A 26,640-nucleotide genomic window follows, 5' to 3' on the forward strand; every position below is an offset into this window, starting at 1 on the left:
TAAAGCCTTTGGTAATCCTTTGAAGAATGCATTAAAACTAGTGATTAAAACACAAATAATTCCAATTTATTTAATAATCATATAACATCACCTTGCATAAAAATGCTAGAAACTAGAGTGAAATAATTCCGTTAAAATGTATTATGCTGCAGTTAAAATTAGCTGACTATTTACCAGGACCTTTTGTGATGCAGAGGAAGACTAAAACAAATGTATTTCTGCCTTTTTAACAAATTATAGTTTACTCTTATCTCAGACTACAGGGACTTAATGGCACTAAATGTGTTACTTTCTAATCATTGGCACAGACTTAATGGTATTGACTAATTCTGTACTGCTATAACTACGAGATAAAGAAAAGTGCTGCATCTAATGTTTCCCCCACAAAAATGTTTCTGTTCACTTCAGGCAAAAGACCTAATAGAGAAATTTTTTAGTCAACAAGTTGAAGTTCTTGGAAAACGGACGGCCCCTCTGCCTGAGATCTACTATATTGAAGGCACTTTGCAAATGGTGTGGGTTAGCCGCTGTTATCCAGGCTATGGGATTAATGCTCTGCAGCATCCAGATTGTCCTCATTGTTGCGGTAGGTGGAAAATGTGAACTTCCTTCAGGTTTAATGCCTAATTTTTTTAAACTACCAAATCCCTTTTCTATTATATGTCAATGTGACCAATATTTATATAGTCTTGTTCTGTGATTGTAATAGACCAGTGTGGCTTATTGAGCTTCTTGCACATGCTAGGAACTGGCAAGTATCATCTTGGCTATGTTGAAAGAGGTGGTTGATGGGTATGCTGTGCTAGCTTGACTGGTAGCCCTCTGGTTATGAGACCAGTTCCACAGGAGACCTGGATCTGTCAAGCAGCCTGCTTTGTATTTGGGCCATTTCATTGACACCAGCGCACATTTTGGTTGGTTACTAGTTTGGTTAGTAATGTTTCCAATGGTTATAAATGCAAATATGAGGCTAAAATCACAGAGTTGCAGTAAAACAGTAAAGGTTTTGTCTATGTTATGTTTTTGAATTGTATTTATTCTTTGGCAGTGCCATTGTTTTAAGAGTCCAGTATTATTTCTGAACTGTTGGTGGGTTCTACTGTACTTGGATCTTTGACAGATGGAAGGCTCATTTGTTTGCAACCCAAGACATCTCTACCTCAGGGATGGCCAAACTGTGGTTCTTCAGATGTCCATGGCAACAATTACCATGGACCCTTGGAGAGCCACGGTTGGGCTACAGTGTACAAACAAGCTATGCTAATTCTGTGAAGCATGCAGATTATCTTCTGTGATGAATGACATGTCCATGAATACCATCGCTCCTATTAAAACAGACTATCAAGATCTAGGGAGGAAGCTCAAGCAAATGGGGCACAAGTGGTATTCTCTTCGATCTTGCCTGTCAAGGGAAGAGGAATGCGTCGGGAGAGGGAAATAATGGAGGTGAATCAGTGGCTGCGTAATTGGTGCCGGCAGGAGAGATTTGGTTTCTGGGACCATGGGATAGGCTTTCTTGAGGAAGGCCTACTAGCACCTGATGGACTGCACTTATCGAAACTGGGGAAGAATGTGTTTGGCAGTAACCTAGGTTCATCAGGAGAGATTTAAACTGAAGCCATAAGGGGAAGGAGACGATCAACATAGGGAGTGTAAGGAAGGAGAAAGATTGGGGGCAGCCCAACCGGCAAGGCCAGCTCATAGGGAACCAAAAGTAAAAGGATTCAGATGCCTTTATACCAGTGGTCCCCAACCTTTTTTAAGCTGGGGACCGGCAGGGCAACTGCCCCGCCCGCGCATCACGCATGCGAGGCCCTGATTCCCTCTCCCCCCCTCCCACAGCAAGAAGCTTCCCGGGCCGCAAACTTGCAGCCGGGGAAGTTTCTTACTGCGGGGGGGGGGCGGGGAGAGGGAACCGCAGCCCGGCACCGGGCCGCAGCCTGCAGGTTGGGCACCACTGCTTTATACTAACGCCCGAAGCATGGGCAATAAGAAGGAAGAACTGGAACTTCTCATGCTGATGGAAAGGTATGATCTAGTAGGTATCACAAAAACTTGGTGGAATGATTCTCATGACTGGAATGTAATGGTGGATGGATATGTTCAGAAAAAACAGAATAGATCAAAGAGGTGGAGGAGTGGCACTGTATGTGAGGAAAGGGCTTACCTGTCAGGAAATTCTAGTGAAGGAGAGCATATCTACAGTGGAAAGCATCTGGGTGAAAATAAGCAAGGGGAAAACAAACAGTGTGGTGGTTGATGTCTGCTACCGACTGCCTGACCAACGAGAGGATGTGGATGCTGCACTTTGTGAGCAGCTTGAGAAAATATCCAAACGGCAGGACCTTGTCATCATGGGTGACTTCAATTTTCCAGATGTGTGCTGGGAAACAAACTCTGCAAAGTGTCCTCAATCATGCAACTTTCTGACCTGCCTGGCTGACAATTTCATTTATCAAATGGTAAATGAACCCACAAGAGGTTCAGCCATACTGGACTTAATACTGACCAACAGACAAGAGTTGGTGGATAAGGTGAAGGAGGTGGGGATCCTAGGGGAAAGTGACCATGTCCTCATAGAATTCCTTTCGAGATGGGGAGGCAAGAAAGCTTGTAGCCAGATGCGGATGTTGGATTTTCATAGGGCAAACTTTAATAAACTCAGAGACATGATGAGTGTCATACCATGGACGAGAATGCTTGAAGGGAAGGGAGCATGTGAAGGGTGGGCGCTACTCAAACAAGAGCTATTGCATGCTCAATCCATGACTATCCCAGAAAGACGAAAACACTACAAGAGCTTTAAGAAGCCTATTTGGATGAACAGAGAACTGCAAGAGGAACTAAGATTGGCCAGGAGCTAAGATTGGCCAGGAAAACCCACTGTAACAAGAAAAGATTTTTCAGTTATGTGAGGAGCAAACGTAAAGTAAAGGAGGCAATAGGCCCACTGTTGGGTGCGGATGGACAAACTCTAACAGAGGATGCAGAGAAAGCAGAAAGGATTAGTGCCTATTTTACATCTGTTTTTTCCCACAGGTCAAAGGGTTTAGGCACATCTAGAGATGGCCGTAGCCAAAGGATAGTGTCTGTGTGGCAGGTTAACATGGATAGAGAGGTTGTCGAGAGGCATTTAGCTGCACTGGATGAGTTCAAATCCCCTGGTCCGGATGAAATGCCCCTGAGAGTGCTCAAAAAGCTTTCCAGAGAACCTGCACAACCCTTGTCCATCATCTTCGGAACCTCTTTAAGGACTGGAAATGTCCCGGAGGACTGGAAGAGAGCAAACATTATTCCGATCTTGACAAAAGGGAGGAAGGATGACCCAGGAAACTACAGACCAGTGAGTCTGACCTCTGTTGTGGGGAAGATAATGCAGCAGATATTAAAGGGAGCGATCTGCAAACATCTGGAGGACAATTTGGTGATCCAAGGAAGTCAGCAGGAATTTGTCTCCAAAAGGTCCTGTCAGACCAACCTGGTTTCCTTTTTTGACCAAGTGACAGGTTTGCTGGATCGTGGAAATTCGGTTGATGTCGTTTACTTGGATTTTAGTAAAGCTTTTCATAAGGTTCCCCATGATGTTCTGATGGATAAATTGAAGGACTGCAATCTCGATTTTCAGATAGGTGGATAGGGAATTGGTTAGAGAACTGCACTCAAGTGGTGTTTCATCAGACTGGAGGGAGGTGAGTAGCAGGGTACCTCAGGGCTCGGTGCTCAGCCTGGTACATTTTAACATATTTATTAATGATCTAGATCTAGATGAGGGGGTGGAGGACTACTCATCAAGTTTGCAGACAACACCAAATTGGGAGGACTGGCAAATACTCCAGAAGATAGAGACAGAGTTCAACAAGATCTGAACACAATGGAAAAATGGGCAAATGAGAACAAGATGCAATTTAATAAAGATAAGTGTAAAGTTCTACATCTGGGTCAGAAAAATGAAAAGCATGCCTACTGGATGGGGGATACGCTTCTAGGTAACACTGTGTGTGAACGAGACTGTGGGGTACTTGTGTATTGTAAATTAAACATGAGCAAGGCAGTGTGATGCAGCGGTAAAAAAGGCAAATGCCATTTTGGGTATCAACAGGGGCATCACATCAACATCACAAGATGTCATAGTCCCATTGTATACGGCACTGGTCAGACCACACTTGGAGTACTGTGTGCAGTTCTGGAGGCCGCACTTCAAGAAGGACGTATAAAACATTGAAAGGGTACAGAGGAGAGCGACGAGGATGATCTGGGGCCAAGGGACCAAGCCCTATGAAGATCGGTTGAGGCACTTGAGAATGTTCAGCCTGAAGAAAAGGAGGTTGAGAGGGGACATGATAGCCCTCTTTAAGTATATGAAAGTTTGCCCTTTGGAGGAGGGCAGTATGTTGTTCCCATTGGCTGCATAGGAAAGGACGCGCAGTAATGGGTTTAAACAACAAGTTCAACGATATAGGCTAGATATCAAGAAAACGTTTTTCACAGTAATAGTAGTTCAGTGGACTAGGCTACCTAAGGAAGTGGTGAGCTCCAACTTACTGGCAGTCTTCAGGCAAAGGTTGAATACCCACTTTTCTTTGATGCTTTAGGATCCTTTGGGCTGATCCTGCGTTGAGCAGGGGGTTGGACTAGATGGCCTGTATGGCTGCTTCCAACTCTATGATTCTATCTATATAGGAAAGCATCTGGGTGAAAATAAGCGAGGGGAAAACAAACAGTGTGGTGGTTGGTGTCTCCTAGCGACCGCCTGACCAACGAGAGGATGTGGATGCTGCACTTTGTGAGCAGCTTGGGAAAATATCCAAGCGCCAAGACCTTGTAATCATGGTCGACTTCAATTTCTCAGATGTGTGCTGGGAAACAAAGTCTGTGAAGCGTCCTCAGTCATGCAAGTTTCTGACCTGCCTGGCTGACAATTTAATTTATCAAATGGTAGATGAACCCACAAGAGGTTCAGCCGTACTGGACTTAACACTAACCAACAGGCAAGAGTTGGTGGATGAGGTGAAGGAGGTGGGGACCCTAGGGGGAATTGACCATGTCCTCATAGAATTCCTTTTGAGATTAGGGGGTAAGGAAGCTTGTACCCAGGCGTGAATATTGGATTTTTGTAAGGCAAACTTTAATAAACTCAGAGACATGATGAGTGTCATGAGCTCCTATTTTACATCTGTTTTTGCCCACAGGTCAAAGTGTTTAGGCACATCTAGAGATGGCCGTAGCCAAGGGATAGTGTCTGGGTGGCAAGTTAACATGGATAGAGAGGTTGTCGAGAAGCATTTAGCTGCACTGGATGAGTTCAAATCCCCTGAAATGCACCCGAGAGTGCTCAAAGAACTTTCCGGACAACCTGCACAACCCTTGTCTATCATTTTCGGGACCTCTTTAAGGACTGGAAATGTCCCGGAGGACTGGAAGAGGGCAAACGTTATTCTGATCTTCAAAAAAGGGAGGAAGGGTGACCCGGGAAACTACAGACCAGCGAGTCTGACCTGTGTTGTGGGGAAGATAATGGAGCAGATATTAAAGGGAGCGATCTGCAAACAGCTGGAGGACAATTTGGTGATCCAAGGAAGTCAGCATGGATTCGTCTCCAACAGGTCCTGTCAGACCAACCTGGTTTCCTTTTTTGACCAAGTAACAGGTTTGCTAGATTGTGGAAAGTCAGTTGATTTCGTTTACTTGGATTTTTAGTAAAGCTTTTGATAAGGTTCCCCATGTTGTTCTGATGGATAAATTGAAGGACTGCAATCTGGATTTTCAGATAGTTAGGTGGATAGGGAATTAGTTAGAGAACCGCATTAAAAGAGTTGTTGTCAGTGGTCTTTCATCAGACTGGAGGGGAATAGCAGGGTACCTCAGGGCTCGGTGCTCGGTCCGGTACTTTTTAACATATTTATTAATGATCTAGATGAGGAGGTGGAGGGACTATTCATCAAGTTTGCAGATGACACTAAATTGGGAGGACTGGCATATACTCCAGAAGATAGAGACAGAGTTCAACGAGATCAATGGAAAAATGGGCGAATGAGAACAAGATGCAATTTAATAAAGATAAGTGTAAAGTTCTGCATCTGGGTCAGAAAAATGAAAAGCATGCCTACTGGATGGGGGATACGCTTCTAGGTAACTCTGTGTGTGAACCTTGGGGTACTTGTGGATTGTAAGCTAAACATGAGCAGGCAGTGTGATGCAGCAGTAAAAAAGGCAAATGCCATTTTGGGCTGTATCAACAGGGGCATCAAATCAAAATCACAAGATGTCATAATGCCATTGTATACGGTCAGACCACACCTGGAGTACTGTGTGCAGTTCTGGAGGCCTTACTTCAAGAATTACGCAGATAATATTGAAAGGGTACAGAGGAGAGCGACGAGGGACCAAGCCCTATGAAGATAGGTTGAGGGACCTGGGAAAGTTCAGCCTGGAGAAAAGGAGGTTGAGAGGGGACATGATAGCCCTCTTTAAGTATTTGAAAGGTTGTCACTTAGAGGAGCGCAGGATGCTATTTCTGTTTGCTGCAGAGGAAAGGACGCGCAGTAATGGGTTAAAATTATAAGTACAACAATATAGGCTAGATATCAGGAAAACGTTTTTCACAATCAGGCGAGTTCAGCAGTGGATTAGGCTGCCTAAGGAGGTGGTGAGCTCCCCCTCACTGGCAGTCTTCAAGCAAAGGTTGGATACACACTTTTCTTGGATGCTTTAGGATGGTTTGGGCTGATTCTGCATTGAGCAGGGTGTTGGACTAGATGGCCTGTATGGCCTCTTCCAATTCTATGATTCTATGATTCTGTGACTTCGATCTGTTGGTCCTAATTACTGCCTTTAAGGCTGTCTTGTTCTAACATCATCAAGATGCCACCTATCTCTGTTATGGGACCCATTTGTTGTATAAGTTGGGGGGGGGGTGATTGAAAGTTTCACTGGAAGACCTAAAAGAAACTTGACAGTCCCTTTCTAAGAGAAGAAGTCACTGTACTTGGTAGGTCAGCTAGATTTGTTCAGGAGGGGATGGATATGAAATAATAGAATTGCTGTTTGCATAATAATTGCCTGGGGTTACCTGAAACTTGTTATAAACCCATGAATGCCACTGTCTGTGCTGAGGGTGGGGCTGCTGGCAGGACTTGTATCTGAATCGATGCTTAAAACCTTCATATTCCAAGGGTTATTCTGTGAGCAAAGTGTCAGTGTCACAAGGCTCTCTAGGTATAGGTGTTGCATCTAGGTCTAGTCCAGCCCATTGAGGCAGGAGTCCTTATTCCCAGAGAGCATTAAAGTCACTTCTTCGTGTTGTGGCTGCAAATGGAAAAATATAATTACCTTGTCTCATATAATATATCCCAGAAACGAATTGGAAACGTCAACGATAGAAGAACAGATGAATGGGTTTAGTTCACTAGAAGGTTTGTGAGGTGTGAAACAATATCCCTCAGGAGCCCATAAAATATATGAGTCAGAATATTTGGGGGATGCTTACATTCATTAGGTGGAAAGAGCAGCAAGGGAGTTCATGTCTTTAAAAAGAAGTTGTGACGTGGGATGCTGAGTGTGTGAAGGAACATCAATTTACTTTCTCAGCATCAACCTCAAAAATTGCCAGGTCACTTCAGCGTCCCTCTCTTTCTTGCCTGTGAATTAGGCTTTGCACACAAGCAAGGCTTTTGTTTGGCTATACGGGCTCCAGTCTGGCTCTAGCTGATCTTCCGTGTTTTGGTGTGGACTCTGGGTGTTACAGTCCAAGAAGGGAGTGGAAGCCGGTGAGAGAAGTTGGGGTTCCTACACAGTCTGGCTCTGCAGCCGTTCTAGTATATTGAAGGACAGATAGTATATTGAAGGACTCACCTTTGTGAACCGCATTCCAGCATCGTTCCCCCAGCATGTGGCTTTGCTTGGGAATGGTTGTGAGGATGCTGTTTTTGTCTCTCACTCCAGACATTAGCAGAAAGTGTAGAAAAGTTTTAAAGCCTCAAGCAAGCCTGCAATTTCAGAGCAAGGCCTAGGTGGTGGGAGTGTTTTGACAGTGGGTGTAGACAGCCCCACAACTAGTTTAAAGGTCCGCCAGCAGTCTTGTATGACCTGTAAGAACCTCAGCCTCACCTTTGCCCTGGCTGTGGACATTTGGGCTGGCCAAACAAGATGTGTCTTTCCCCTCCCCCCTTGGATTAAAACCCTGTCCTATGTGATTTGGCTATTATGGTAAGGTTAGGATCTCTGGTGAGATTATAAGAACTCTTTCTTACAATTCCTGTTTTCTAAGGGATGGCCATGAAAGATGGGGGACTATGGAACTGCCTGGCTTGCTAGTATTTTTGACCATTAGGTGGAGCTAAAAACATTCAGTACAAATATGAGTATATTTTCCCTAAATATCTTAAGAGAAGAAAACCCTCTGAATATGGGGCTTGTGTCTGGGTCCTGTTTTCATTTGTGGTGTATAACTCTTCTAGATTCAGGTGGTCTGCTGTTCACTTTTGAGAGCAAGGGACCCACAGAGAAAAAGGTTACAATGCCAAATGTTTTTTCTGTTGATGAGAAACACATTACGCACTGCCCTACTCCAGAAATCCAGCTGGATGAACAGCATTTGGTGCACAAGCTTGAGAGCGCAGGATTCCTCAGGGGCAATACTTCAGGCTGCTTTACCACATTGTTGGACGAGGTCTTACTTTCCACTCTACTAAGAATGCCACAATTCATATCTAAGGGTGCACTGTAATTTTTCAGACTAGAGAATCCTCTCTCCCATCACCTCCCTTCTTCCCTCACACATGGCTCAAAAATGAAAGATTTTTTGTTTCAGCATCAGATCATAGTTTATTGTTTTGTTCAAAGCACAAACCATGCTTCTCCATCAGGATTCAACCATGCTTTGGAATACTGGTTTGGGAAGAACAGAACAAAGCCTGGTTTGCAATCACGATGAAATGGTGGGCTTCATGGGGTGAGAAAGCGGACATTTTGAACCATGCCTAGGAGGGAGAGGCAAGTGGGCAGGAAGGTTCTCCAGACTTGCTTCAGAAATGATTGGTCATGGGGAGATATTCCCATGGTAACCCTGTGTAGGAAATTAGAGTGTTTGATAATATATAGCGAGTTGAGAGAAGAAACTGCCATGTTAAGTCACCACAATTTTTACCGGGCAGTTAGCTTATCTGCTGGGATGGATGGATAGCAGCTCTTCGGAGTCTCAGGCCTGGATTTTCTCCAGCTGTGCTACCTGAAATCTTTGAATGGAATGTGCTTGAGTCCTGACCTGCAGAAATCTGCTGCAAACTTGGTAGCACTTTCGACTGCCATTACATCTCTCAACAAAGCATACTTTCCCCATGAAGTTACTAAAGCAGGTTGCAATTAAAACTTTAAAGTCTTAATGTTTTAATATTTCATTTTTGTTTGTTTACTTATAGTGGTTTGCAGTCCAGGATCGTACAACCCTCGGGAAGGAGTTCACTGCCTCCAGTGCAACAAAAGTTTAGCGTATGGAGCAAAAACTTGTTAGCAGTATGCCAATATAAACCTTTAGCTATATTTCATAGCACAGATGTACTTTATTTATATCTTGGTAAAAGAAATAAAATAATTTTGCCATAAATCTTCTTTTAGCTTGTATTACACATTGTTGGCATTCCTGATGGCCAGAGCTGGTGATTTTTCCTTGTTGTCAGCAGATGGTGCATTGCCCAGGTACCCTTGGCTTTAAATCACTTGCCAGACTTAAAAAACATAAGAACCCTGCTGGATCAGACCAGCAGTTCCTTTAGTTCAGCATCTTGTCTCACACAGCCCCTCTGGATGGCCACAACAGGGCATAGAGACCAAGGCCTTCCCCTGATGTTGCCTCTTGGCTCTGGGATTCAGAGGCCTACTGCCTCTGAATGTGAAGGTTCCCTTCAGCCACTATGGGTAATTCTCTTTTAAAGCTGCTTATTTTTTTTAAACTGTTTATTCCTGTGGCCATCACAATGCACTCTGGCAACAAATTCCACAGTTTAATCACTCCCTGTGTAAAGTTGCATTTCCTCTTGCCATCCCGGTCTAGGGTATCAGAAAACTGAGTGGGTGCAAGTATTCTGGGAAGGATTTAGGCATTCTACAGGAGATGATGTTGAACAAGAATCAGCCACAGCATATTATGAACTTGGGCAGATTGTGCGTGAGTGGGTGGGCAGGAAAGGATGTTCCAGGGTTTGTCTCTTGTGGCCCTTCCTTGCGTACCAAGGAATTGCTAATCGCCACTGTGGAATGGTAAGTGAATTTCCTCCAGGCCAGGCTGGACTCTGGAGATTTTTGGTGGGCATGAATTCCTGCTCTGTGTAGGGGGGTTGGACTGGTGGTCCCTTCCAACTCTATGATTCTGTATTCTCCTCAACTATATGAATGAGGATAGTGGTGTACTTTGAATTCTACCAGCAAGCCTGATAACTTTGGTGTGGCCTATTCAGCAAATGCAATAAATGGTTCTGAGAACCACAAAATGTTACTATCCCTTCCTCAGAACTGTCAGAGCAGGGCACAGGAGGATTCCTAGCTGCTGTCTTCTGTCCCTGACTTGTAAAGATGGCTGACTGTAGAGACGCATCGTTTAGCACTGCATAATTTTATGGCGTGCCCCTTTTGACCCTTTGCCATACTTAATTGAACTTTAGTGCTGCAGAGTGCTCAACGTGCGTGATGCTAAAATACGCATTCCTGGAACTGCCGTTCTCATACTGGGTGCCCCTTTTAAAGAGGATGCTCAATCATTTAGCACTAACTGCATGTGATTATTTTGGAGAGAAACTGTGGAATTTGCTTTTCCTGTCTTTTAAGTGATACACAAATTGTTTTAATTCTTTCATTTATAAAATATCAGGTTTGCCATGCTGTTATACAGGTATCTCCCAATGAAGGTTATTTTGGAGGGGGGGGGAGATTTTCAGCTTATCTTGTTAGTCAATTACATCATTTTTTTCAATAGCCTCTTTCTCTTTCCTAACGCTGTGTGAAAAATATTCTGCCTGCTTAGGTCCCTTAATTCTCTACTTCCCAAAGGAAGGCACTACACCCCCCCCCCCTGCCCCGGCCACCAAAGTAGCATATGCTTTTCTTAAGTTGAAAATCTGCTCTGACCTTTAACATTGTAAAGGTCATGGAATCCTTGGGGGCTGGCTGGCTGTCGTGGTTCGGTCCTTGGTGGCTTGGGAACGGGACCGAACCCCGCCATCAGAGGCGCCCGCGATCACGGAGGTAGGGCATGGTGATCATAGGCAAGCCGGCAGCTGGGCGCCCCACCCGATCGTTGAGGTGGCAATGGCCGCTAAAGAACCTCAATGTCCCCCTCCACCTTTTGACAAGGGCCCGGAGATGGCCCTTTGTTCCAGGAAAATGGGCCATCAGGAACCCCGGAAAACCTCGCATATGTGCATGAGTCATGATTGTATCAGCATGTTCCCTCCGCAAGTACTGGGTGGGGCAATACAGCCTAAGGAGGTGGGTTTTGTATAAAAGGGAGCTTCCACCTGGAGTTCGGTGGAAGCTCTTACTCCATACCAGCGGACTCCACGTTGCTGAAATAAAGCTTGTTCCTGTTGTATCGTTCACCAGGCCTGGCGTGACGTTTTCTTCAAAAGGGGCACCCTGTTTTTCAGTTAGCAAGCGGGTTCCCGACATCGTAAGAGCTTCCCACCGAACTCCAGGGTCGGCATCGCATCCGAGCGCTTATCGGGACGGATCCAGAGATGGCGTTTTCAAGCAACGGGGCGGTCTCGACCCCCACGAACCCCGGGAACATGAGTTTAATGTCCCCGGGAGATTTCCTCCGAAAATCGGGGGGCCAGGAGCAGCTGTCCGGGACCCCGAGACCCTCGGCAGCGGCGGCCAAGGGAAGGCGCCGGGCCATGGGCTTCCCAAGCACGGCGGGGAGCGCGCCGAGGTCTGGGGGGTTGGCCCCAACCTGGGACACCCAGCTGAGGCAGGCGCTTCGCCCGGTAGGACCTGAGGAATCCCTAGAGGACCTGCGGCGGGCCATGGCGGACTTGGCCAGGCGCTTGCAGGCAGCTGAAGCCCGTGAGCAAGCTCGGGCCGGGCCCGGGGGGACTGGTAATACAACGGCGGAGGGGATCGCGTCGAGTGAGGACGTCTCCAGCGACGAGGACGAGCCCGGTACTGGTGAGCGGGCCCCGGACCCCTACCCGGAGCAGTTTTCAGTCCCGAGTAGGCGAGACGGCCAGCGGAGAGGCGAGATAGCAGAGGATCTCGGGGGAGCGGGTGAGCCGACGGGGCGGCGAGAGCCGGACCAACGCAGGAGCGACGTGCAAGGCAGGGAGCGGCACGGCGTCGTTGGGCAAGTTGGTAGCCGGTGGAGCGGAGCAGGACGAGACGGCGGACGCCGAGAATCCCGGATCCGGAGGGGGTCGGACTACTCTCCAAAACGTTCCCCCCCAGAGCTTAAGGCGCGCTTCGACGGGACGCCGGACGACCTCCCGCAGTTCCTCCTCCACGCGCTGACGCATGCCCGGAGGTATGGAGACCGGTATGAGGACTCCGAGGACTTGGTCTGGGGGGTGGCATCGTGTCTCCAGGGCAAGGCGGGTCAGTGGTACCTAGGGTTGGCCGAGCGCGGCGACCCGGCAACTCGGGACCTGCAGGACTTCGTGGTCGCGCTCCGCCGACGATTCCAGGACCCCCAGGCTGAGGACAAGGCAAAGAGTCGGATCAAGGGACTTCGACAGGGTACTAGGGGGGTTATGGACTATATAGACATTTTCCGGAGGGAAGCAGGCAAGGTGTTCTCCTGGAACGAGGAGACCCAAATCGAGTACTTCCGGGAGGGCCTTAACCCGAAGCTCAGGGAATGGGCCGTGATCAAGGGGACGGAAGAAGATCTGTCTACACTGGAGGGGTGGTGTTTTGTGGTCGCCAAGCTGGAAGCCAGCCTGGGTTGGGCCGCCGCACCCCCCCGGGAGGCCAAAGGCGGGTCAGCCGAGGCGCCGAGACCGGACCCCGACAACTCTCGCCCCAAACGACCCCCGAACCCCGAGCGGGAAAGGAGACGCCGGGAAGGTCTGTGCCTGAAATGCGGGGGGTCAGGACATTTCGCAGCAGCGTGCCAACGGCAAGGGGGGGAGGACCGCGGGCTCTCCCAGGGGGGAGGTGCGACACGCCCCCAGCAGGCACGCCGGGCGGAGGACCTCCGCAACGAATCGGGAAGCGCCCAGGCGACGGGAAACGGCCAGGACCTGCTGTAGACGGCGCCGGGCAGCAGGTCCCGCGGTGCGAGGGAAAACCCCTGCAGCATGAGGCGCGACCTCCGAACGTGGTAATTTTAGAGCTCCGGAACCCGGAGAACGGACTAAGTTGGGTGGGGGAGGCTCTTTTGGACTCTGGATGCGACCACAGCATGGTCCACCCCCAGATAGCCCGGGCTTTGGGGCTACCGAAGCGCATTCGGAAGGTTCCCCTGGTTTTCGTCCAGATGGACGGCAGCCCGATTCAGGGGGGACCTTTCGGGGAAGAGGTGGGTCCTATCGCCATCCACATAGGGGACCACCAAGAGCTGCGGTGGCTGATCCAGGTCCCCGTAGCGGGATATCGGGCGGTGTTGGGCCTGGATTGGCTGAAGGAACACAACCCCGTGGTGGACTGGCGGGCGGGGACCCTGAAGTTCGACTTGACGGTGGGTGCACGGCATCGGGTCCCCCACGAGAATTCCAGCCACAAGAGGACGGCGGCGCGTCCCAGGGGAGCGGCGGCGGCGCAGCAGGAGAAACCAGAGCCCGAGGTCCCGCCAGAGTACCGAGACCTCGCAGCCGTTTTCAGCGAGCGGGAAGCGGACGAGCTACCCCCACACCGCCGCACGGACTGCGCTATCAACATCCCAGAGGGGGCGGTACTACCCAAAGGGCGCATCTACAAGATGAGTGAGGGTGAGCTCAAGGACCTCCGGGAGTTTTTGGATAAAAATCTGGCCCGAGGTTTCATCCGGCCCGCTTCCAGTCCCATGGGAGCTCCAGTCTTGTTCGTCCGGAAAAAGGATGGGTCCCGACGGCTGTGCCAGGACTACCGGGGCCTCAACGCCATCGCAGCGGGGAACGCTTACCCCCTCCCGCTGATCCCGGATTTGCTGGCCCGGCTGGGCAAAGGGACTCTGTTCACTAAACTGGACCTAAGGGAGGCGTACTACCGGGTACGCATCCGGGAGGGGGATGAGTGGAAAACAGCGTTTAACTGTCAATTGGGACAATTCGAATTTAAAGTGATGCCGTTCGGCTTAAGCGGGGCACCTGGGGTTTTCATGAGTCTAATTAATGAGGTGTTGCAGGACCTTCTGTTTCAGGGGGTGGTGGTTTATTTGGATGACGTCCTGATCTACAGCCAAGATCCCCAAGAGCACGTGACCCTGGTGAGGGAGGTGTTAAAGCGCCTGCTGGCAAACCACCTATACGTGAAGCTGGCTAAGTGCGAATTCCACCGTCCCTCCCTGGACTATTTGGGCTACCGCATCTCAGCCCAGGGCATAGCTATGGACCCCGAGAAGGTGCAGGCGGTGCTGGCCTGGGAAAGGCCCCGCACCCGGAAACAGCTACAAAGCTTCCTGGGGTTTGCTAACTTTTTTAGAGGCTTCATCCCCAGATACTCCTCCGTAGTGGCTCCCCTCACGGACTTGCTAGGTACCAAGGGGAGAGGTCCTCGCGCCACGCGGCCCAGCGCAGCGCTCGGCTGGAATGAGAAATCGGAGGCAGCGTTCCTGGCCCTCAAGCAAGCTTTCGCGTCTGAGCCCACGCTACTGCACGTCGACCCAACCCAGCCGATGGTGGTACAAGTCGACGCCAGCGACGCAGCAGCCGGGGCGGTTCTCCTGCAGCGAGACAAGGCGGGACAGCTGAGGCCGGCGGCCTACCTCTCACGAAAATTCGCCGAAACGGAGCGGAACTGGTCTACCTGGGAGAAGGAGGCGTTTGCGATTAAGTTCGCCCTCACCGAATGGCGGCATTGGCTGGAGGAAACAGAGGAGCCGTTCGAGGTCTGGACAGATCACAAGAATCTGGAGGCGCTCCGGCAACCGCGATCCCTGAACGCCAAGCAGATGAGGTGGGCGGAGTTCTTTTCGCGGTACAATTTCAAGCTTGGTCACATCCCCGGCAAAGAGAATTTCCTCGCGGACGCCCTCTCCCGTCTGCCGCATTATGGGGAGGGGTACGCTCCCTGCACCAGGTCCGTGTTTGGCGAGGAGCAGCTGGGACGGGGGGTCGTCACTAGGCGGCGGGCCAGGGAGGAATGGGAGCCCGACCCGGCGACCGCCCCGCTCCGAGACCGCCTAGTGGCAGCCTATGGGGCAGACGAGGAGCTGGCTGAGCTCCGGGACTCTTTGATTTTGGACTCCGGTCTCTGGCGGAGGGGGGAGGCTGTCTACGTCCCGGAAGGGCTACGACGGGAAGCCCTCAGCCTCTGCCACGATGCTAAGACCGCCGGGCACTTCGGTTTCGTAAAATCCTGGAAGTTGGCCCGGCGGCGGTTTTGGTGGCCCAGTCTGCGGCGGGACACAAAAGCTTACGTCAGTGGTTGTCCTGTCTGCCTGACCTGCAAGCCGGGGGTTGGCAAGCCGAAAGGTCTGCTGCACCCGCTCGAGGTCCCGACCCGGCCGTGGTCAGTGATCTCCATGGACTTTATAACAGACTTGCCTCCCAGCAAGGGGAAAACGGTGATCTGGGTGGTGGTAGATCTATTTTCCAAACAGGCCCATTTCATTCCTTGCGCCAGTGTCCCCAGTGCTTCACAGTTGGCTCGGATGTTCCTGGATCACGTGTTCCGACTGCACGGGCTGCCGGACAAGGTGATTTCCGATCGGGGCTCACAATTCGTGTCCCGGTTTTGGCAAGCTTTCCTGCGCCTGTTAGACATCGAGCAAGGGCTGAGCTCCGCTTACCACCCTCAGACGGACGGGCAGACCGAGCGGGTTAATCAAGTACTGGAGCAGTACTTGCGGTGTTTCGGTTCCTATCATCAAGACACCTGGGTGCCCCTGCTCCCCCTGGCCGAGTTCGCGTACAACAACGCAGACCACAGCAGCACGGAGATGTCGCCTTTTGCCGTCGTCTACGGGACAGACCTGAGACACTTCCCGGAGCTTGGAGAGGTCCCCGCCCGGGAATCGGCCGACCTTCGCGAGTGGGGGAAGCGTGCCGGGAGCTGCTGGAAGTCGCTGCAGGAGCAGCTCCACAAAGTCAAGGCAGCGCAGAAAGAGGACGCCGACCGGAAGAGACGACCAGCTGAGGAGATCCGACCGGGGGATCGAGTTTACCTTTCCACCCGGAACCTACGGTTGAATTTGCCCAGCAAGAAGCTAGGCCCTCGGTTTTTGGGGCCTTTCGAGGTCTTGGCCCCGATCAACGAAGTTTCGGTCAAGCTCAAGCTCCCCAAGAACCTCCGGCACATCCATCCCGTCTTTCACGTGAGCCTTCTAAAAAAAACTCCGGACGGTGACGTTTGGCACCCCGTGTTTTCCCCGCCAGCGCCCGAGGTCCTGCCGGGGGGGGAGCACCACGAGGTGGCGGATATCCTGGACTCTAGACTCCACAGGGGGAAGTTGCAGTACCTCGTGGAATGGAAGGACTTCGCTTTGGGGGACCGGGAATGGGTCTGGGCAGCGGACGTCCTTGCGCCCCGACTCACTGAACGTTTCCACAAGCGGTATCCTGGCCGCCCCGGGGGGTTGGAGAATGGACCTTTGGGGGGGCAGAATGTCGTGGTTCGGTCCTTGGTGGCTTGGGAACGGGACCGAACCCCGCCATCAGAGGCGCCCGCGATCACGGAGGTAGGGCATGGTGATCATAGGCAAGCAGGCAGCTGGGCGCCCCACCCGATCGTTGAGGTGGCAATGGCCGCTAAAGAACCTCAATGTCCCCCTCCACCTTTTGACAAGGGCCCGGAGATGGCCCTTTGTTCCAGGAAAATGGGCCATCAGGAACCCCGGAAAACCTCGCATATGTGCATGAGTCATGATTGTATCAGCATGTTCCCTCCGCAAGTACTGGGTGGGGCAATACAGCCTAAGGAGGTGGGTTTTGTATAAAAGGGAGCTTCCACCTGGAGTTCGGTGGAAGCTCTTACTCCATACCAGCGGACTCCACGTTGCTGAAATAAAGCTTGTTCCTGTTGTATCGTTCACCAGGCCTGGCGTGACGTTTTCTTCAAAAGGGGCACCCTGTTTTTCAGTTAGCAAGCGGGTTCCCGACACTGGCCTCCCTAACTATTAGTTCTGAAAGGCTGTGGAAAGGGGTACGCAGGTGGTAACATTTGCTGCCACAACTTGTAGACTATGGCTGGGAATTCACATGTTATTCTGGGTAGCCAGTCACAAATGAAAATGCAGCAGCGAGAACATGAATTGTGGACATGAATGTATAGTATAGTAAGTTTCTTAAGTGTTCTTTTGTAGGCATAGTAAATGATTATCTTGTATAGTCTTCAAGGATGGTTGTATCAAGCAGCTGGACAAAGGAAGGTATCCTGATGCCTTGCCCGTCTTCTGCTGACCTGATGGTATCACTGTTAAGAGTCAGTAATTTCAATTTCTGCCCTCCATTTTCACATTGCAGTTGATACCTCCAAGCAAAATGCTGCCCACAGCCAGTTGTGGTTTGTACAACATCGACATCTGTTTAAGACTTCTTTGGCCTTTGCCTATCAGCTAATTCCATACAAGATGCTGAACACCCATCAGTCAGTACAGTAGCTTGCTTTCTACCAAGGAAGCCGCGGCAGGTGGCAGTGCCAGTTAGGAAACCCTGGAGCCCTCTTCTTGTTGCCACAGTCAGGCTGTTAGAACAAAGGCACACATGGGATACACGGTAGTTGCTGTGAAGCAAAAAAACCCCGTGCAGGCTGTTAATTAGCGATCAAAAATATTTCAAAGAAGAATGAAAAAAATTAACCAAAGAATTAGTAACAAAGGAAAGTTATTTATTAGGGAACTCTTAGGTATTGTCATTTATTAGATATTAGTAGACAAACTGGAGCATGTCCAGAGGAGGGCTTGGTCTATTTAGCCTGGAGAGGAGACGCCTGAGAGGGGATCTGATAACCATCTTCAAGTATTTAAAAGGCTGCCATGTAGAGGATGGAGCAGAGCTTTTCTCTCTTGCCCTAGAGGGACAGACCAGAATGAGTGGGATGAAATTAATGCAAAAGAAATTCCATCTAAACATCCAGAAGAAATTCCTGACAGAGTGGTTTCACAGTGGAACAGGCTTCCTCGGGAGGTGGTGGGTTCTCCATTTTTGGAGATTTTTAAACAGACGGAGAGGCTGATTCTGTGAAGGCTCAAGGGGGTGGCAGGTGACAGGGGATGAGCGAGAGGGATGTGAGTGTCCTGCAGAGTGCAGGGGATTGGACTACAGGACCCATGAGGTCCCTTCCAACTCTATTCTATGATTCTAGGTTAAAAGCAGGATGTTCTAGGTAAAAATCAGGAGAGCAGTGGCATTGCAAATGGTTCCTTTCACCAACCCGGAAAGCATTCAACTTGGGAATATAAGAAATCTGCCGGCGTCTCAGCTGTGTTGTCAAACATTGGAGGGAGAGATGGGAAATGCGTGAGGAGCCCAGTAAAATGTGTCTTGTGCATAATTATCTCTGATTTCTGAATAACTAGCAGAAAAGTGCTTTTTGGTAGGGGAGGGAGATGACAGCATCTGGAACCTAAAAAACATGGAACTTCGTTTTGCCCTGGCTCTGATTGAGGCCAGCTTGACTTTTCTGGGCCTGAGGACTGCGAACAGATTTTGGTGCTCAAATGCAGATTTATCTCGGGGGGTTATAAGGGAAAAGGCGATCAAGCAGATACGAAGGTCCCAGACCCTTTAGGGCCTTGGAGGTAAGTACCAGCACCTTGATCTGGAACTGGTGGAGTAGGGCAAGCACTGGCTGAATGTGCCTTCTCCATCTGGTTCCTGAAGGAGCGGGGCAGTTGAACTTTCTGGATCAGGTACAAGAGTAGCCCCACATCAAGCGAGTTGCAGTAGTCTGCAGGAGTTGGGACAGAAGAGGCAGCTTAGAATCATAGAATTGGAAGGGCCATCATAGAGTTGGAAGGGGCCACACAGGCCATCCAGTACAACCCCCTGCTCAATGCAGGATCCACCCAAAGCATCCAAGCTTGCTTGGTAGGTGCTGAGGGCTGGCCTGGCTACATTCCCCCACAGGCCGAGACCTTAGCATTTGATGTCTATAAGACAGTTATGACTCCCTGAAGATTCGTAGTTGCAAGCAAATCTGTTCCATTTTAAAAGATGTTTACACCTGCCCAATGTAGCTGACCTAGTAAGGCCTAGCTTGTGCCTGCTGGTATCTTTTCACATTGCCTGGGAGAATAGCTGGTGGTGGGGGGGGGGGGGGTGGATGGATTTTTGCATGGGAAAATGGTCAGAAAAGATGTGTCTTTTCTGTTCTTACAATATTCTGAGCAGGAATCCCCAAACATTTTGAGCCTGTCGGTGAAAGTCTGTAGGTGGCAAGGGAATCACAATCCTGATTGCTTATCGGCCCTTTCAATCCTCCAGGGGTGGCCACTGTGGGAAACCCTTTCATTGGATGGCAGCCTTGCCTTACAGATGTCCCACCTGTCTTCCGAAGTCCTGGTGGATGCTGGGGGTCCACAGGCACCCAGCCCTAGAATCTAATTTTTTAAAAGGAAGGAATGCACACATGATTATCATACTTTTTTGGATTTGAGAATGTAAGCTGTTCTACTGGGATCATAGAATCGTAGGATCATAGAGTTGGAAGGGGCCATACAGGCCATCTAGTCCAACCCCCTGCTCAACGCAGGATCAGCCCTAAGCATCCTAAAGCATCCAAGAAAAGTGTGTATCCAACGTTTGCTTGAAGACTGCCAGTGAGGGGGAGCTCACCACCTCCTTAGGCAGCCTATTCCACTGCTGAACTACTCTGACTGAAATTTTTTTCCTGATATCTAGCCTATATCGTTGTACTTGTAGTTTAAACCCATTACTGCGCGTCCTCTGCAGCCAACAGATCATGTCAGCTGTGACCATTGCAGAAAATACCCATCTTGACAACTCATAATAACATGGGAAAAAGAACTGTTTAGACTACCTGGATGGAATTTTCCCAGGGATCTGCGTAGTATTGTCCTAGCCTCACCACAGTACAGGCCACGGTTTCATGGCACTAGCTCCTGAGGCCCAGCCTCCTTAGGCATCCGAAGATGGGGTGGGTGGGGAAGGGAGCAGTTGAATTGTGGACTTTTTTTCTTTGCAGTGGCTCCTGTTGAGCATTTCAGGAGTCATTGGCTGGCCTCTTGGGTTGTTTGATTCTTCCGATCCTTGTTGATGTAACTGTGTGTGGCTGTGGGGTGCTCGACTGCTGCTGTGCTCCTTTTGATTGCATTCTTATTCTCTGTGGGCAGACTGGATGGAAGCGGCACAATCCATTCTGAGAGACCAGTTGCAGAAGTCCTCGCCTGGTTCGATTCTGCTCCATCAGTTCTTTAGTTTTTATGATTTAGTCATTAACTGACAGAAGAGAGAACTAATTACTGCAGTGAACGTTGCTGCAATTATTGGATTGTTTGTATGCGGCTGTGAGCATTTTCGTGGGAAAGTAACTTAAAGACTGAGACTGGCCAAATAAAACTCAAAGTTCTCTACGAAGGTCTATAACCTGCATTTTCAACACAATAGAATGACCATATTTCCTTGGCTTTTGGAGATGCATCCATCTACCAACTACCTCTGAAGGTGAGATGGTTACTGTCAGAAGAGGATATCATAATTGGTAACTTGAGGTAATGCCTATGTTATTGATAGTGATAATGCTGCAATAGTAGTAGAATTGTTTTTATACCCTGCTTTTCTTCACTAATCAGAGGAGTCTCAAAGTGGCTCACAATCGCCTTTCCTTCCCCTCCCAACAGACATCCTGTGAGGAAGGTGGGGCTGAGAAAGCTCTGAGAGAACTGTGACAGGCCCAAGGTTACCCCGCAGGCCTCACGTGTCTCAAAGAAGCTCGCAATCATCCTCCCTCTCCCCACGAAAGACATCCTGTGAGGAAGGTGGGGCTGAGAGAACTCTCAGAGAACTGTGACGGGCCCGAAGATTACCCAGCAGACCTCAGGTGTCCCAAAGCAGCTCACAATAACTTTCCCTTATCCGCACAACAGACACCCTGTGCCGTATGTGGAGCTGAGGGAGTTCTGAGAACTGCTTTGAGAACAGCTTTGAACAGAACACTTTAGCTCGTTGCAATGCCCTTCCCTCAGCTGCCCTTGAAGGGAGATACAAGAAAACTCCCTATGGTGAAAGGAAGTGCCCCTGTGGCTCTGGCCAAATAGGAACACTGGAACATATCCTTTTGCATGGTCAATTTTATGATGACATACGTTCCATATTGATCACACCATGGTTACACAGAGTCCCAGGGTGCTCAGGACAATTTTATATCTCCCTGCTGCTCACAGACACAAATTGTTCCATCACATATAATGTCGCCAGGTTTTGTGCTGCAGCCATGAAAAGGCGGTGGAAGTTGACTAAAACTTAACAGACCCTGAGAGCAATTAGAACAATTTCCTATATTTCCTTTTAATTCTAATTTATATTTTAACAGACTCATAGTCTAAGGCAGTGGTCCCCAGCCTTTTTTTGCATGTGTGAAAGTGCCGCGCATGCGCAATTTCGGCCGTGCAGCGCGCATGCGCGGCCGGGCCGCGCATGCACGGTGCACAGCACGGCCTTGATTCCCTCTCCCACCCCCTCCCGCAGTAAGAAGCTTCCCGGGCCACAAGATTGCGGCCCAGAAAGTTTTTTACTGTGGGGGGGGGGGCGGGGAGAGGGAACCGCGGGCCGGCGCCCTAGTCTTTGCGGCCCGGCACAGGGCTGCGGACCGCAGGTTGGGGACCATTGGTCTAAGGGTTTAACATAATGTTATTTTATGAGTAAAACTCTGTTTTAGCCATATTATTTATGTAACTGTGAAATTGTTTTGACTTTGCTGGTCTATGACCGTAATAAACTCAGACAACTGAGAGCACGTGGAGAGAGCTACTGGGGAGAGTTGCTGCTGACCAGGTGAGGCTATTGTGCTGCCTGGACGAGGTGATTGCTGGGTAATTGTTGGGGGGCTTAAAAAGGACTGCTCCTCGCCAGAGAAGGGCGAGAGACAAAGGGCTCTTGGCCTGTTGCTCATTCCTGGGGTTCTTGGCTGAGCAATTAGAATCAGTAGATTATATTTCCCTAGTACTTGCACTGCCTAGACATTACAATGGAACTCCCGGACACTCATCCCATCATCTGCAATGAGTGTGACATGATTGCCTTCCTCCCAGAAGACAAGATAGACTACAGCTGCCCCAAGTGTAAGCTGGTAAGACTTTTGGAGGAAAAGATTAGGGGATTAGAAAACAGAATTATTAATCTGACCCAAAGTAAGGAAGGGGAGGAGTTCATAGACCAGAGTCCTGCAACTCGGAATAAAGACAATACAACTAGTCCTGAAGAGGATAAGGAGATTGACCACAATAGGGAGCCTCTGCAGACAGTTCGGAAAAAGACTCAACGGCGAAGAGCGAGACAGTTCTCAGGGCCTTTGGAGCTCCAGAATAGATTTCAGGCCCTTGCAGAGGAGGTGCAAGGGTCAACGAGGGAAGACGTCCCAAAACAAAGTCCAAGACAAAGGGAAGAGGCCACGGGGACAGAAGGAAATGGAGTTGAGAAGAAAAAAAAAGGAGAGTACTGGTAATTGGAGACTCCGTGCTAAGAGGAATGGATCGCCATGTGGCTGGGCCCGACCCCCTAACCCGAGAGGTGTGTTGCTTGCCAGGGGCGAAAATTAAAGATGTTTCAGAACGGCTGCCCAAACTCCTCAAATCTACGGATCGCTACCCATTTGTGATGGTCCATGTGGGAACGAATGACATGTCCCTGAATACCATCGCTCCTATTAAAAAAGACTATCAAGATCTGGGGAGGAAGCTCAAGCAAATGGGGGCACAAGTGGTATTCTCTTCAATCTTGCCTGTCAAGGGAAGAGGAATGCGTTGGGAGAGGAAGATAATGGAGGTGAATCACTGGCTGCGTAGTTGGTGCCGGCAGGAGAGATTTGGTTTCTGGGACCATGGGATAGGCTTTCTTGAGGAAGGCCTACTAGCACCTGATGGACTGCACTTATCGAAACTGGGGAAGAATGTGTTTGGCAGGAACCTGGGGAGATTCATCAGGAGAGCTTTAAACTAAAGCCACTAGGGGAAGGAGACGATCAACATAGGGAGTGTATGGAAGGAAAACGATCGGTGGCAGCCCAACCGGCAAGGCCAGCTCATAGGGAACCAAAAGTAAAAGGATTCAGATGTCTTTATACTAACGCCCGAAGCATGGGCAATAAAAAGGAAGAGCTGGAACTTCTCATGCTGATGGAAAGGTATGATCTAGTAGGCATCACAGAAACTTGATGGAATGATTCTCATGACTGGAATGTAATGGTGGATGGATATGAACTGTTCAGAAAAAACAGAATAGATCGAAGAGGTGGAGGAGTGGCACTGTATGTGAGGAAAGGGCTTACCTGTCAGGAAATTCTAGTGGAGGAGAGCATATCTATAGTGGAAAGCATCTGGGTGAAAATAAGCGAGGGGAAAACAGACAGTGTGGTGGTAGGTGTCTGCTACCTGACCAACGAGAGGATGTGGATGCTGCACTTTGTGAGCAGCTTGAGAAAATATCCAAGCGGCAGGACCTTGTCATCATGGGTGACTTCAATTTCCCAGATATGTGCTGGGAAACAAACTCTGCGATGTGTCCTCAGTCATGCAAGTTTCTGACCTGCCTGGCTGACAATTTCATTTATCAAATGGTAGATGAACCCACAAGAGGTTCAGCCATACTGGACTTAATACTGACCAACAGGCAAGAGTTGGTGGATGAGGTGAAGGAGTTGGGGACCCTAGGGGGAAGTGACCATGTCCTCATAGAATTCCTTTTGAGATGGGCAGCCAAGGAAGCTTGTAGCCAGACGCGGATGTTGGATTTTCGTAGGGCAAACTTTAATAAACTCAGAGACATGATGAGTGTCATACCATGGACGAGAATGCTGGAAGGGAAGGGAGCATGTGAAGGGTGGGCGCTACTCAAACAGGAGCTATTGCATGCTCAATCAATGACTATCCCAGAAAGACGAAAACACTGCAGGAACTCTAAGAAGCCTATTTGGATGAACAGAGAACTTCAAGAGGAACTAAGAAAGAAAAGGAAAATGTTCAGGAACTGGAGGGAAGGACAGAGCTCTAAAGAAGAGTACCTACAGGTTACTAGGCACTGTAGATCAATCATCAGAAAGGCCAAAGCTGAGAGTGAGCTAAGATTGGCCAGGGAAGCCCATTGTAACAAGAAAAGATTTTTCAGTTATGTGAGGAGCAAACGTAAAGTAAAGGAGGCAATAGGCCCACTGTTGGGTGCGGATGGACAAACTCTAACGGAAGATACAGAGAAAGCAGAAAGGCTTAGTGCCTATTTTACATCTGTTTTTTCCCACAGGTCAAAGTGTTTAGGCACATCTAGAGATGGCCATAGCCAAAGGACAGTGTCTGGGTGGCAGGTTAAAATGGATAGAGAGGTTGTCGAGAGGCATTTAGCTGCACTGGATGAGTTCAAATCCCCTGGTCCGGATGAAATGCACCCGAGAGTACTCAAAGAACTTTCCAGAGAACTTGCACAGCCCTTGTCCATCATCTTCGGAACCTCTTTAAGGACTGGAGATGTCCCGGAGGACTGGAAGAGTACAACGATATAGGCTAGATATCAGGAAAAAGTTTTTCACAGTCAGAGTAGTTCAGCAGTGGAATAGGCTGCCTAAGGAGGTGGTGAGCTCCCCCTCACTGGAAGTCTTCAAGCAAAGATTGGATACACACTTTTCTTGGATGCTTAATAATGCTTAGGGCTAATCCTGCGTTGAGCAGGGGGTTGGACTAGATGGCCTGTATGGCCCCTTCCAACTCTATGATTCTATGATTAAAGAATACTACTACTAACCGAACTGTTGCTTGCCCAAGGTCATCCAGCTGGCTGCATGTGGAGGAGCAAGGAATCTAACCCAGTTCTCCAGATTAGAGGCTGCTGTTCTTAACCACTGCACCAAGTACAGGATTATTGGATAACTGAAGTAGAATGGCTGGTAACCGAGGAGAATGTTGGTTATTAATGCGATAATCCCACGTAGTACAGCATTACCTTTCACTCCTTGAATACTGGGAACAGTAATTACTTTTCATTAATGCTAAAAATAAAAGAGCAGTGGGAATTATTCTTTTTTATTCACACCTATTCAATGCTAAGTCATGGTAAATTTACAAATTATAATCTTTCAGTTTAATGATGGGAGACAAACCTGATCGATACCAGAAAAGCAGGCTTACTTATGATACCGAACAGGCCTCAGGGCTGCTGGTGCAGTCAATGTTCTCCTCCCTCAAAGGGGAGAGAATTTCACCTGTATCTGCGCAGGGCCAGCCTTTTCATGAAATCAATAAGTAATACCCCTCTGATCCGAGTGGGTGAGGGCACAGCCATTATAAAACATTTGAAATAAGCCTCCAAGAAATATTGTTCAGAGTTCTCTTTTCCGTGCCTGTCATTGCTCACACAAAAATAGCTTATATCATAAAAGAGTATTTTATTTGAGGCATGGCCAGGTATGCAAGAAGGCAGTCAACCATTTGTAGCAATTTTAATCTGTATCATCTATATAAAACATTTATTTTAAAACTCTATAATGGGATTATAGAAATAATATCGTCTTTGATAGAGTGAACTTTAAAGTACTCACTGTGGAAATATAACACATTTTAATAATACACAAACTTTTAAGTCCAAACCCTCTTTGATTTTCCAGGCTTATTTTACTGTGGGTAAAGGAAGTTTCTGTAGCTACTTTGTCCTCCAAAGAAACTTGGCTTTGCCTGATGTCTTTTCCTGTTTCCCTAAAGATCCTGTGGACAAGTGGAAATAGTTTATAAAAAAAAATCTGATTTTGCAGGCTTGGCAGTTCTAGATTTGTTTGCATTCATGTCTGGTGCACATTGCTTGTCGTTCGATTCGCCAAGTAACTTCTTCGTAAGTGCAGTGGCATATTGTGCATTCGTCAGTCTTCACTTCCCGACCTGCTGGAATGACAGTTGTTTCAGCAAAGCAGTTGGGGCCTGAAAAGAGAAGGAAGGGGGGTACTTAGAAGAGCTTCTCACACGGTTCAGAGTGTGCATGACGTGTTGCGGTAGAAGAAGAAGAGTTGGTTTTTATACTGTGCTTTTCACTACCCCAAGGAATCTCAAAGTGGGCTTATAATCACCTTCTCTGCTTCACCCCATAACAGGTACCCTGGGAGGTAGGTGGGGCTGAGAGACACTGGCCTTCATAAACATTTGACTGGGTGGGGGTTTTCATGGTGCTGCCTTTGAAGACTATTTGGAAATTTCAACCTTCAAAATGCAGCAGACAGAATTGTAAGGTGAGGTGGTATAGTTAAGAGCAGTGGTTCTGTGATCTTCAGAACCGGGTTTGATTCCCCACTTCTCCACAGGCAGCCATCTGGGTAACCTTAGGCCAGTCCCAGTTCTCTCAGAGCTCTTTCAGCCTCACCTACCTC

General features: G+C 48.8%; 2 protein-coding genes across 7 annotated transcripts in view; one reads left to right on the forward strand and one right to left on the reverse strand.

Annotated features, from left to right (window-relative positions):
* The window catches only part of ZPBP (zona pellucida binding protein), an 81,013-nt gene that overhangs the window by 34,928 nt on the left and 19,445 nt on the right, over window positions 1–26,640 (forward strand). For 3 of the 4 annotated variants that reach the window (XM_077303049.1, XM_077303048.1, XM_077303046.1), the window contains one exon: window positions 409–586. In XM_077303049.1, coding sequence (XP_077159164.1) covers window positions 409–586 — 178 coding nt within the window. Of the gene's footprint in view, window positions 1–408; window positions 587–9,416; window positions 9,602–26,640 lie in introns of those variants that run through there. The other variant, XM_077303047.1, reaches the window with a different exon arrangement.
* Window positions 25,294–26,640, reverse strand: part of VWC2 (von Willebrand factor C domain containing 2) — a 97,247-nt gene continuing 95,900 nt past the window's right edge. For all 3 annotated transcript variants that reach the window (XM_077303050.1, XM_077303051.1, XM_077303052.1), the window contains exon 4: window positions 25,294–26,197. In XM_077303050.1, the coding sequence (XP_077159165.1) occupies window positions 26,046–26,197 (152 nt within the window). In that variant the 3' untranslated portion in view covers window positions 25,294–26,045. The remainder of the gene's footprint in view (window positions 26,198–26,640) is intronic.

The sequence above is a fragment of the Paroedura picta genome, chromosome 11, assembly GCF_049243985.1.
Source record: "Paroedura picta isolate Pp20150507F chromosome 11, Ppicta_v3.0, whole genome shotgun sequence".
NCBI classification, from domain to species: Eukaryota; Metazoa; Chordata; class Lepidosauria; order Squamata; family Gekkonidae; genus Paroedura; species Paroedura picta.